This window comes from Myiozetetes cayanensis, unplaced genomic scaffold (assembly GCF_022539395.1).
Source record: "Myiozetetes cayanensis isolate MyiCay16 unplaced genomic scaffold, myiCay2020 scf21, whole genome shotgun sequence".
Lineage (NCBI taxonomy): Eukaryota > Metazoa > Chordata > Aves > Passeriformes > Tyrannidae > Myiozetetes > Myiozetetes cayanensis.
Window position 1 is genome coordinate 6097436 of NW_026087423.1, and position 12979 is coordinate 6110414.

The window sequence follows — 12979 nt, forward strand, 5'->3', positions numbered from 1 at the left end:
TCTGCCCTGTGTCTCCTTTCCCTGCGGGTTTGTCGGGGGACAGGCTGGGTCACTGCCCAATTTGCTGACATCCCACCTCTGGGGGTGTATGTATTGTGTTGCAGCGATTTAAGGAAATGTTTTCTCCCATCTGTGAAGATGCGCTCCCAGCAACACTTCGTAACAACTTGTGGAGGCAAAAGCCAGCTTAGAAAAGCCAGTCAGCCTGGACAGCTGTTGAGCACATCTGTAGTGGCTTAATCCTTCCGTTTTGGTGGCATTTCATTTCTTTCCACACTATTTCTGTTAAAATTCTGCTCTGACTGGGGGAGGTTGCATATGGCTTGGCAAGGTTTTGTGTCTGTTCAGGAACGTGGTACAACCTGGCTGAAGTGCTGGCTACTGGGGGCAGGGAGGTTACAGGGACAGTCTTCATGTGCTTTATTTGTTCTTGGACTCTTGTTGAAGCCAGTTTCTATTACAGGAAAACAATAACACCCCAGAATATGGACTGAAAAACATAAAACCATTTTACAGGTTAAAATACAAGATGATGTAGAGATATTTTCATAGAAATGGAAGCTCAGTTACAGGTTAAAGTTGATTTTGGAAACCTGTATTTAGCATAAGTTACTGTCACTCTTATTTTCAGAATCCACTTGAAATGCCTGTTTTTCTGCTTAGCTCTACTTTTTTCCTCTTTCTGATACGTCATTAAAGTATCTTGAGCTATTTAGATAATTTAAAACATAAAAAATGCTACATATCACACCTAAAGTATTTTTTTTAAATTATAAAGAATTTTCTTTGAAAAGGTATCTTAATTATGGACTTGCCACCCAAGACATCATCTAGATGAGGCATATTTATTTGGCTTTATAGCATTAAGTAAGAGGGATTACGTACAAACAAACAAGCTGAGTTGTAAAATTGGTTCCCTGATAAAGCGTTCTCTTCACTCTGTTGGACCACATTGTTTTCCCTTGTCCTCTTGTCTTGGAGCAGAATCTGGATTTGCTGTTATCTCTTCTCACTCATCTTCCTGGAACTCACTGGGAATCTGTTCCCCATGGCTTTCTGGATAGCAGTGTGCTCTTCAGACAGTTACATGTTTCAGTGTGTATGGGCACTGCTTTTATTTGGTGAAGGTTCTGTAGAGACAACTTTAGTTTAGCAAGCTTGACCTGGGAAGATCCTCTTCTGCACTTCATTAGAACCTTTTTTGTTCTGCTACTCTAAGAAACTTCTTCTTTAGCATTGGTTTAGTACAGGAGAGCATCTTCTGTAACAAAATGTTAGGCAGCCCAAGTTTGTGCATTGCCATTACCTTCCACTACATTAGCAGAAGAGCAGTGTTAACTGGAAAGCAGGGATGACTTTTTAATGAGCACTTTTTCTGTGTTGGTACCATCATCATAATCTTTTTTTATTTGTGGTTTGAGTGCCAGAGTGACTCAGTTTTACTGTTCTGTGGTTTTTCTTTTACCTAATGATGTTTTACTGCCTTACGTAGTTCTCATGATCGCAGGAATTAAATAATGGCATATTCCACAAATTACCATCATAGTTTCCTTTAAAATAGTTTCCTTTCTCTTCATGAGATTATTTAGTGTCACAGTATATTAGGGGCAGAAACCATTTCACTTGGACGGAGAAGATGTCTGCTCTTGGATTCTCCTCCTTGTTACAGACTCACAGTATGCTTCTGGAAGCACCTTTAACAGTTTTGTGTGTTCATTTGTTTGTGCATAATAAACTGCCAGAAAAGACAGCTGTTGTAGGACTTGTCTCACTGGTGCTCCTTGAGGTTGTGCCCTCACAGAGGCCCTGCTACCAAGGGCTCGGTGGCTCTTGGTTGGCCTGGGCAGGCTGGTCCTGGGCAAGCAGCTCTGCTGGGCTGAGAGCACAGTCCTGTGGTGAGGATGAGGTGCCCCTGCTGAGCCCTGAGCTCTCCAGGGGGATGTGGCTGTGCCTTCTCGCCAGGCCAATCTTCCTGCTGGAGGCAGTTACTGCAGCTGGGAAGGAATCTATTTCCTGAAGTACCTATCTTCTAAACAACTTGAGTTCATGACTAGTTGTGGTACTGCTTGTGGAACCTGCAGTCATTCACTCTGAATGTGATAAAAGAATGGGAACTGTACAGTCTTTGTCATTGTCCCTATCGCATGTCAGTGACCAGGAAATACACCAAGAGGGAGATGGCAGCTACCTTTAAAAACACTTGGGGAAACTGCTGCCCCTGGCACCTGGGTACTCACCAGCCTCATTTCCTGCAGTACCTCCAGTCCTTCTGGTGACAAATTCTCTTTCTCAGGGTTACCTCATCTTTGTGTTCCAACACCTGCCCATGCAGTAGCTGCTGAATCTTCATATTCAGTTCTTGCAGTTCTTCAGGTCACAGCAAACTGTCCATGGTCAGATGCTCACGAATGTGTGAGTTATTGCACTGCTTGGATAAAACAAGATGTTCATTTCTAACATTTCTGTGGTTGCTCAAAACACAGCCGTTTTCCTGCTGGTACTTGGGAATATACGAAGTTGTTGTTTGTACACTTGATTGAAGTAGCAGAAGTATCTGGTGCATTTATAGATGTACTGCACATGGTAGGGATTTTTGAGGATGCAGAAATTTGCTTTTTATAATATTGTTCATAATGATAATAATATTATAGTGATAATAATAACAAAACTTACATAATAGCTTGTATTATCAAGAATATAAAAAGCAACTACACAGATGAAATGAACAAAGTGTTTGGTTAAGTCTACCATAAACAGGATGAGACACAGTACATCTACTGGTGCAAGGGAGATTTGGGGTGCTTATTAGGAAACATATTTTGATTATGAAAATCCTGAAGCAGTGTAAGGAGACTGCCTGAGTAAAACACAGAATCTCCTTCAATAGAGAAGTTTAGAAAAAGTTTGGATAAACATCTGTCAGAAAAGAATGAGTATAATAATGAGAAAAATAAGAAGTCAGTAGTTTCTAACTTGATGCTTTTCTGTTGTTATTTGACTTAAGGAAGGAAAAAAAGAAAAGTCTGTTGACAAATTGATGCTAGAGACAGGATGTCAGTTTGCAGCTTGCTTCCCTTTCCACCTTTATAAATATGCCTCAGCTGGCTCTGGTAATATATTTAAGCTCCGCAGTTGTTGTGGTAACAATATGTGATATTCTTAACCTTGTTTCAGTCTGCAGGGCTAAAACTAGATGACACCAATCTTAACTACAGTAGTCTAAACCTTTAATGAATATTTCCAAATACTTTGTATGTTACTATATGTATTGGGCTGCCTGTTGCCAGGTATGATCACTGCCCAATTCCCAACTGCCTTGTGATCAGAGCTGGAGAAAGATGTTCTTGAGAGTCCTTGAGAGAGAGTAGGGTTTGCTTGACAGAAGCAGTTACTGACTACAAAGGACTGGCTGAGGAAAATGTGGAATGTAGAAAGTTAAATGAGGAGAAAAAGTGTACCAGAATCAATGGGACTAGGACTTTCTACAGCTCACTCTAAATAATAATATTTATAATTAGAAGGCAAACAAATTTTCTCTGTTATTTTGCATTGCCTGAGTTTGTCAGTCTGGGAAGGTGGCTCTGCCAACAATGACTGTTCTGTTGCTAAAATAAATTTCATGTCCCACTAATTTCTGTGAGTGTACCTGGTTCCAAAGACTCATCTTTCCCTTCCCTTTATGAACAATTTTTAGCTGCAGGTAGCTGGATGTGGAGGTTTGTGAGCAGACGTACCAGTGCAAGTTCCTTGGTTCGAAGAGGATTTATATGTTCTTCTGTTGTCTGTGCATGCATGTGCTTCTGTGTAATCTGCATATGAAACTTCTGACGTACCAGCTTCATCTTCACGTTCACACCTGCCACCTGTTCAGAGAAACTTCTTTACTTGGCAACTATGCGTAGCGCCCTAGAATCAGATAGTGTGGCTGAGAAGGAAAACGCTTGTGTGTGGAATGCAGCATATGTAAACAGACTACAGCTGCTCCTGTGTCTAGAAGACATCCTTTATAGGGATTGATATGTTTTGTAAGACTTTATCCTGTTACTTTTGTACTCTCAAAAAGAGATATCAATAGGTAAACAATGTAGTTTTTAAAGAATCTGATTCTGAATTCATAATTTGTTCTGCAGTGATGCTTGTGGCTTTAATTTTTGCTGCACAGTTTGTAACAGTTTGATTTTTTTTTCCTTCCATTTTTGGAGTAGCGTTTCTTAACACTAACATATAATTTCTCCCTTTGCCCCTCCCAGATTTCTTTCTTTGGATCAAAATCTCTGGGAAGAAAAAGTCCTGACAGTCCCATGTTGAGCAAAGCTGAGTTTGTAGAGAAAGTTCGCCAGAGCAACCAGGCTTGCCATGACGGCGATTTCCACACCGCAATCGTGCTGTACAACGAGGCCTTGGGGGTGGACCCCCAGAACTGCATCCTCTACAGCAACCGCTCGGCAGCCTACATGAAAATCCAGCAGTATGACAAGGCCCTGGATGATGCAATCAAAGCAAGACTTCTGAATCCCAAATGGCCAAAGGTATGGAAGTGTATGTGTCTTCTGGGGAAGGAGTAACTCCTGTGGGGTTATTGCTGACGTACGTAACACCCAGTGTAAACAAGTGCATGTATTTCTGTACTAAACTCTGGTTTTGCTAAAAGCTCCAGATAATAATATATTTTGTGTTTAAAAGTTGTTTGACTTGAATTACCTGTTGGGTATTAAACAGTTTTCTGTGTAAACATACTGTTCCCCAATGGGATCATGCTACTATTTTACTGTTTTAACCCAGCATGGTTTCTGGGTTGTGAAGACCAGACATCTGTTTTAGTGTTTAACGTAGTCATCATTCGTCAGCATCCAGGAACATGTGGTTGCAAAACTCTGAGAGGTATCATGGAGATTCTTATTAGTTATGGAGCGGTAAGGCCTTTCAAAATAGTGTTCAAAGATTGTTTGTGTGTAGTACATTTTGGATAAACATTTGAAGAAATATGTATCTTGGCATTCTCACTTAGACCTGACTATGCAAGGAAACATTTGTAAAGAGTAAATGGTGTTGGTTGGCTCTTCCTTCTGGGCTTGCTTCCCACCAGCTGCCATTGATTGCTCCAGGAGCTGCCTCTCCTTGGCTAGCCCAGGGCCAGCCCTTCACATACTAATCAGTTTTAACAGCATCTGCTCCAGATTCCATTTCTGCTGTCAATCCCTCACACACCCTTACTAGCCATTTCAGCTGAAGGTGCAGTTTAAGAGCAGACTCATCACCCAGGTGCCTCTTCTCAGAAGTTAGAGCAGGTAGCAAACATGTTTTTTTGTTTTTGTTATTTTTGCGTTGTCAACTGGTTTGTATTACTGAATGCCATAAAAGGTTTTGCATATAAGTTGTATGAAGGGATGTGTTTAAAAAAAGAAAACTTCATTGCTGTCATTAAACTAGCTATCCAGGTCAGTTGACTTCAGGAAGCTGAGGAGTATAAAAGCCAGGGTACCTGTGCTCAGTTTTGTATCCTGGTTCTGGTAGTGATTTACTTTAGAGCTGACTTAGAAGAAAAGTTGTGAAAAGGCTTCATAAAAGAGTACTTTCAAAATGCCAGTCATAGAAGTATATAACAGCCTTTGGAAAAGGTTGGAAAAGACCTGTGGATCAAAACAGAAGATAAGATGGAAAAGATTTACGAGCTAAAAATCTGTGTTAAATGAAGGCATTACTAACCATCTGTTTAATACAGAAATAATAGAATATGTATTGATGCAGTACTAAGGTGAAATATTAAAAAAATCCCCCGAACATTCTTAATACAAAATAGTAATAAAAAAAGAGACTTTTTTCAGGTATACTACATCACTGAGTTAAAAACACTGTTTTGATTCTAGTTCTGACCTTGAGCAAACTCTGTTTCTTTGTTTATTTTATTTTTATAAAAAGTCAGGAGATGCTTTTACAGAACATTTCAAGCCTCATTGGTGGAAAAAAGACTGGAAGACCTAAATGATGGTGTTATGATGAGATGGCATCTGTTCTGGTTTTACTGGATCAGTGTGTAAAGGATATCTTGTTCTGTGATACATTATGTTCACATACTTTGGAAGTTACTCTCAATCGGCAGTAGGAGAGTCAGTGTAGCTTTTACAGGTGTCCTGTCCTGTATAAAGCTCACCCCCAGTCCCTGGTTGTATCTTCCCTTTTGTCTTTCCACAGTGATACCTTTAGTTTGTCCGTGCCTCACACACTCTCCTCTTTTCTCTCAAACCATCAGAATCCCATTTGGAATCTGCATTACAAGTCCAATCTGATCTTTTGTTGTCATGGTTCTTTTAAGACTTTGTATGTAGAAACAGATTTTTTATTTCACTTGGGCAGGTACAGTAATAACATAAACATGAAATGAATTTCCCTTCAAGGCCTTTCATTAGCTGGATTGAAGGTCAAAAAGGTGTTGACAGAAATTATTTGTAGAGGTTGGAGTCTGACTGCACTGCCTTTGACACAGTTGTGATAGAAGTCTCATAATAATGGCTTGGCTGGGAGCGTGGCTTGGCTTTTATTTAGAAAGGAACCATTGTGTTGCTACAGTAATTGAGATAATGAAAACCCACAGCTGAATGAACTTTTTTTTATCCTCTCTGTGTTCGTTCCACTGGAGTTGTGATTTTCACACTCTTCTTCATAGTGCTTCCTTTGAATTGTCGTTTCCACAAATCATCTGTAGTGACTTATGTTTTAGAACAGAATGAAGAATTTTTGCCAAACTGTTTGTCATTAATTTGTCAGCTCCACAGTGAGGGTAACTGTTGGCTTAAGATATCTGTATCTACAGTCTGAGGCTATTCACTGCCACTGTCTTCATTCTGTGTCATGAATTTGTGTTAGTTTGGTGAGAACTGGTTGCTTTAGTTGCTGAATCTGACTGTGCCAATCTCATCCCAGGGCGTTTCTCCAGTCGGTGTTCTTTTTCAAGCCTTCTCTTGTTTCTTCCCTTGTGGATTTGTTAATTTCTCTTCACATGCTCTTTCTTATTCTTTCTTATTCTTATTTTTTGTCTTGGTTTTCCAAATAATTTATCTAATAAATCAGCTCTTCTTTTCTTAGACACCTGGAGTCCCGTCACTGGTCCCCACAGAGCAGAGACCAGTGCCTGCCTGTCCTCTTCCCCTCAGGAGGAAGTTGTAACTGTAGTGAAGTGTCCCCTTATTTTTGTCCCTCTTCCCACTTTACTAACAAGTAAATAGAGTGGTCACCCTCCACCCTGTGAGGCTGGGTTTGCAGTGTCCCTACACAGCACAGGCATGATTATTTCCTTAAATGTGGGTGTGTAACTTGTCAGTTTGAGACAACAGGAGGGCTCTGTCTGAAGTTTAAAACTTAAGTTATATATTTAAATATCAAAGTTGCTTTACAGATTTTTTTAGTAATAATTAATTTTTATTCATAGAGAAGAACTGGGAAGATTGAAACTTCCACATGCAAAGTCTAAGCGAGTTTGTTAATTTTATTAGCCAGAAGAGGGAGCTTAGCAGGGACAGCTGGTATTTGGTTTGAAAGGCCTAAGTTCTAAATACAGAACCTGACTTCCTCTCACTTAGGAAGCTGAACAATTAATTTGAATGCAGGTTTTTTGAGACTTGTACTATTAAATGTAAATTTCTTTGTTTCTTTTCCACCTTATTGTGGGTATGTAGTGTGTTAATTCTAACTTTTTTTTTTTTAAATTATCAGCATTTACAATGATTATAAGAAATATCATAATCCTACATGTGCTTGAAATAAATGTGTTTTCCCTCTTTAATCAGACCTATTCATTAAGCTGATTTTTTTCTCAGAGGATGGCAATTAAAAAATGTTGTGAAACAAAGCTGTGAAAGGAAACAATGTAGAAATTGAGAAAATGGTTCTTCTTGCTGTGGCTGAAAGTCATCCTCTTAACATTCCCACCCCAAAAATCTGTCTTTAAAGCATTAGTTAATATGGAGTAATAAGCGAGTATGTTTATAGAAATGCATCTGCTTATCTGTGCAACTCCAGACATGAGCGATGAGACAGTGATTGCAGGCAGAAACGTCAGATCTCTTGCAGACCAGAATAACTTGCTGTGTGTGGCTGGAAAGTGTTTGTTACAACGGTATATAAACCTATTTGTAGGGTTTGTCTGAGAGGGCTGGCTTCTGAGTCCTGCTGTTTGAAAAATATTTTGTGTACATGTCACTGAGAAATGCAAAGATAACAGAATATTTCAGGAATTATGTTGTGTTTTGGGAAAACCCTAGAGGCAAATCAGATCAAGCTCATTTTGTTCTTTGATTTCCCACTGAACAGTTTTCTTTGTTTTGCTGTTGATGATACTCTAGAATAAATTTTTATTCTATTTCTCTTCACAGCCATGCAGCCTTAGGCATGGTATGTGAAAATGGAGGGATATATATTCTGTCACTCTGACACTTGAACAGTCTCTCCTTAGTTCTTGCTGATTTGGTGATATTTTTAAATCTTTACATTATAGGAAAAAATATGTTGTAGCTTAAATGGTTTAAAATTGTACCTAATTCTGTGCTAAAATGTAGATTTCATTACCAGGTAGAGTGCTGGTCTCAGTGCTGTGACATCTAAGACAAAGGTATGAATGGCCTGCTGCTACTGAACAATTAATTGGGTTTTGACATTGATTTATTGTTTTAATCTCCTGACAGAAAAGTTGTTCATTAACAGGAGATGAAATGACTTTGTCAGATTTGAATACTTTTGGCTAATAGGACATTCTCAACCAAAGTTAAATGGAAGCAAGAATCACAAAGATGGATGTTTTCAGCACTCTGAGGGGTACCCTGATTTTATCTGATTTCTGTGTTCAGTGTGAGTAGAAGGACTGGGAATGGGTTTGAGGAGCAGTGTTCCCTGGAAACCACAGTGGGTTACTGCATGAAGGGGGGCCAAGTCAGCAAACAGATTTGAAGCTGAGGGTTCAGTAATGGTCTGTGATTATTGCAACTGTTCAAGCCACTGAGCAGGGAAAAATGTTATTTCTTAAAACAGTGCCACCTTTTCATATCAACCTGTTTTAGAGTTGCAACGTCTTTTAGAGAAAAGGTGAACAGTCTGGGAGAAGGTATTGATGCAAAAGGAATGCCCCCTGCATATGTAACCTGAAAGTAACTAGGAAGAATTACACCACTTTTCATCAGGCACAAGTTTCTCGTACGGTCTTTGCCTCTCTTAATTTAAAATTAATTGTCTCAATTTAAAAATGTGACTTTATAGGTGTAGATGGAGAAGAAATCTGAAAGGAGGAAGAAGGGGGATTGTGAGCCATGAGGCCTTTGGGTGTTTGCAGTGCAAGAGGTGTTTAGATGTTGTCATCTAATTGTAGCAGAATTGAGCAGAATAGCTGGAACTGGTATTTTGTTAAGTGACTCCAGTTGTCAGTCATGTGACCAGGCCATTTACAATTAAAAGGGACACTTGGTCCTCTTGCCATTCTCCTTTGCAAATGTGCCCTCATGTGCTCTAGCAACCTGTAGCGACCTCAGAGTTCTCAGTGAACTGCAAGCAGAGTGCCCACCCTCAGTCGCATGTTAAAGTTTTGAGCAAAGAATGTGACTTGACCACATAACTTTTTTCATGAATAGACCTCTTGTTTTTAATTTGATGAGCAAGGAACTTTCCAGTCCTGTCCTCCAGCTTACAATCTGTCTTTAATTTGCAGAAAGTTGCATTCCAGTTTTTCAGACATAAAACCGTTTAACAGGCTTTTTTGACTTTGCTAGAACTTGCTGTGTTACGTTATTGTGAGATTTCTGCATTTGTTTCTGTCTTTTTGTGTCTCAGAATCAGAGCATAGTTGAAGTTGGCTGGGGCCCCTGGAGTAGATGTTGTGATGCCCCTGCTGCTGAATGCAGGGTCAGCTAGAGCAGGTTGTCCAGGGCATTGTTTAGTTGGTTTTGAAGGATAGAGACTCCACAACCTCTCTGGGCAACATGTTCCAGTGTTTGCCCGTTGCCTCTTGTCCATTCCTTGGCTGCCACTGAGAAGAGTCTGGATCTGTTCTTTCATTGTCCCCCACCAGGCACTGATGCCCATTAGTAGGGTCTCACTTCACTGAAACCTTCCCTTCCCCAGGTTAGACTGGAGGTGGACCTAGCACAGCTGCACACTCTTTCTGCAAACTTTCAAAGGTCAGGCAGGGAATCTGGGAAATATTGTTTAACCCAGGACCCACATCCCAGTCACAGGATGATCCTTTTCTCTGTGTCAGGTGTTTTTCCAATTAGATATTTAATTAATGAGCATCATGTAGTTTTTTGACAGCTTTATGGAGTTAATGTTTTTCCCAATACTTAAGTTCACTGGAGAAGTATTCCATTCTGTGCACCAGAAGTGATGGTTATGGCCTCGCTCGGGGGAAAGCTGCTGTGCAGATAAGATGTGTATGTTCTTCTTTCCACAATTCGTACAATTGCAGAGCAGTAGCAGTACAAAATAGGAACAGAGGGCAGGGACACAGTGGATGGATGACACTATACTTATGTCATCCTAAAAAAAAATATTTTCACTTGTAAGGGTTGTCTTTCTTAGATAAATATACAGGAAAAATTGCTCTTTTTGAAGAAATTGGCTTACTGCCTTAGAATTTGAAAACCTTACAAAGGTACTTGAGTGTCAGCATGCAACAAATCAACACAATTTTTCCAAGCATTTATTGTAGGGTTTCATTATTCCTTTCTTTCTTTTCTGGAACCATTTTGTATATGGAATAAAGCAACTTAAAATTTTCTTTCCTGGAATTGAACGGCAGTTCTTCTTCTAAGGCTAAATGCTGTAATGTAAATTCCTCTCCTGGAAGGTGCTAGTTTTTTACTCCACAATTTTCTTGCCACTGGAACTACTTATGCTACTATGCAGGAATGGTATAGTGGCTTTTATTCCTCTTATGTCTGAATATCTAAAGCACAAATGCAGAAATAATTCTGAATTTCAAAAATGATGCTTGATCTGCAAGGCTGCTAATTAAGAAATTCTATCTTGTTACCTGCTCATTGAGATTTGAGCACATTGCAACTGGATAGCATTTTAAGAAACTTGGACTGTCTTCTTTTATTTACACAGTATGGATTTTGTTCCCCATGGTTTTAGACTAAAACCTTGGCATGTATTGGTACCTCTTTTTCTCATCTCCCCAAACCCTGAGGAGTTAGTTGTCAGATGATTTTTCTGATCAATTTTCAGCTCTTCAGTGATTGTTTTTTCAGTTTTATTATTCTTAGAAATGATATATATATTCCTTATCTTTACTCAGCATACAAAGATTGAGCTTCCTCATCTTGGAGATGAATGTCTTTGTTAATATTATCATAGTGGTGATTCTGAAGTTATGGAATTGTGGAGGGTTGCAGTGATGTGTGGAGTGATGAGCAAAGCACATGAGAGGGCGCTCTGTGCTTGAGGGTTCAGTGGGGACTGGGATCTTATTTCAGCTGTGTGCCTGTATTCTCATTTTTTACATACTTCTGAATGGTATTTTGTTAGTTTCTTTCCACAGTCTGTACTGTTCATGCTGCCTTTTCTGTTTGTTTGACATCAGGCTGGGATGGCTGGTGTGGCAGTGCTCACAGCTCTGGCTCCTGAGGCTGCAGTGGGTGTCACTGATGCTCAGCAGCGCAAGGAGAGCGGCTGTTCCACGTTGTGCTTTCTAGACTGGTTTGCTTTACACTCACGTTGTCAATACACATTTGGGTTTCTTTATGTTTTAATTGTTTGCTCTATTTTTGTTAACCTAGTGCCCATAAGCCCCTTATTCCCATTTATTTTTCCTGTATTTATATTACCTGTTCTGTACATTATATTACATTTGCTGTATTTATATTAAGAGCTGCTTTGATTAATCAAATCACCAACAATCACGTCTCAGATGTGTTGGTTTTGTTCTGCAGCTGATAGTCCTGTTTTTTAGGCTTTGCTATCTTGGATTTGTCCCAGCTCTCTGAATTGATGCCATAGTTCTGGTTGCCCGAGGACTAGAATTTGACCAGCACAAGGGAGACTGTCTAGGATGTTGTAGATTATAAGGACTGCAGCGAGCTCTCCTCTCCTTTGAGAGCTCCCTGTAGGTGTCTGTGTGGCAATAAAGAGCAGGAGGGCATTTGAGGGGATTCATGGATGCGGGACCTGTTTTTTCTGTAAAAGACAGGAATGCTCTTGGCTACCTGCATTTCTTGTTTGGGTGTACAGGCTGATACGTCATGGCATGTCTGGACATCACTGGATCCTCATCACAGACCTGTAACCTCAACCAGTCTCTGAGGAAATTAAATGAAATGGAGAGTTTGGGAGAACAAGCAGACAGGAAAAAATACTGAAAATGGAGAAAGCAGGAAATTGCCTTGACTAGCAAGTTGGTAGGAAGCAGTCAAAGATACCATTTACACAGTGTGCTGCACTGTGCCAAGGGCAAGAAGACCCAACCAATTAGCGAGGGCTTTGCTGAGAGCTACCTGACAGCTGAGTATGTCCATGGCTTCACGCTGTGCCTTCCTGGCCTCTCGGTGCCAGCAGGGGTTTGTTCAGGTCACGCTGCTCCTGCCATCTCGGCTCCCTGCAGCCACGTCGGATGTGAAGTGTCAGTGATCGTGTACAAGTAGGAAATGCAGCACAGGGATAATTGCTGCATTAAGCACAGGCATTTTCTGGGACAAGAGCATGATGACAGTTCAGACTAATGAAAACAGGGAAGAGATTTGTAGCAATTCTTTTTATTTCTATAAACCTATTGTTGTCTGAGTCACTGCTCTGATTGTTTCTGAAGGCACTGAGGTCTGAGCTGTCGGACAAAGCAGGTGATGTTTCCCTTTTGCATCTTGGTGCATGATCTCTCCTTTGCTCCAAAGGGAAAATTATAAAGCCCCTTCTGTTATATGGAACAACAGGAATAAATTACTGATAGTTTTGCTATTATCCACTAATAGAGCATTTGCCCCATAAGTTTAAAAGAAAGGTT

The 12979-nt window shown here is 40.1% G+C and overlaps 1 protein-coding gene across 2 annotated transcripts in view; it reads left to right on the plus strand.

The window, feature by feature from the left end:
• The window catches only part of TTC28 (tetratricopeptide repeat domain 28), a 122076-nt gene that overhangs the window by 2827 nt on the left and 106270 nt on the right, over positions 1-12979 (plus strand). For both annotated transcript variants that reach the window (XM_050318420.1, XM_050318421.1), the window contains exon 2: positions 4251-4529. In XM_050318420.1, coding sequence (XP_050174377.1) covers positions 4251-4529 — 279 coding nt within the window. The remainder of the gene's footprint in view (positions 1-4250; positions 4530-12979) is intronic.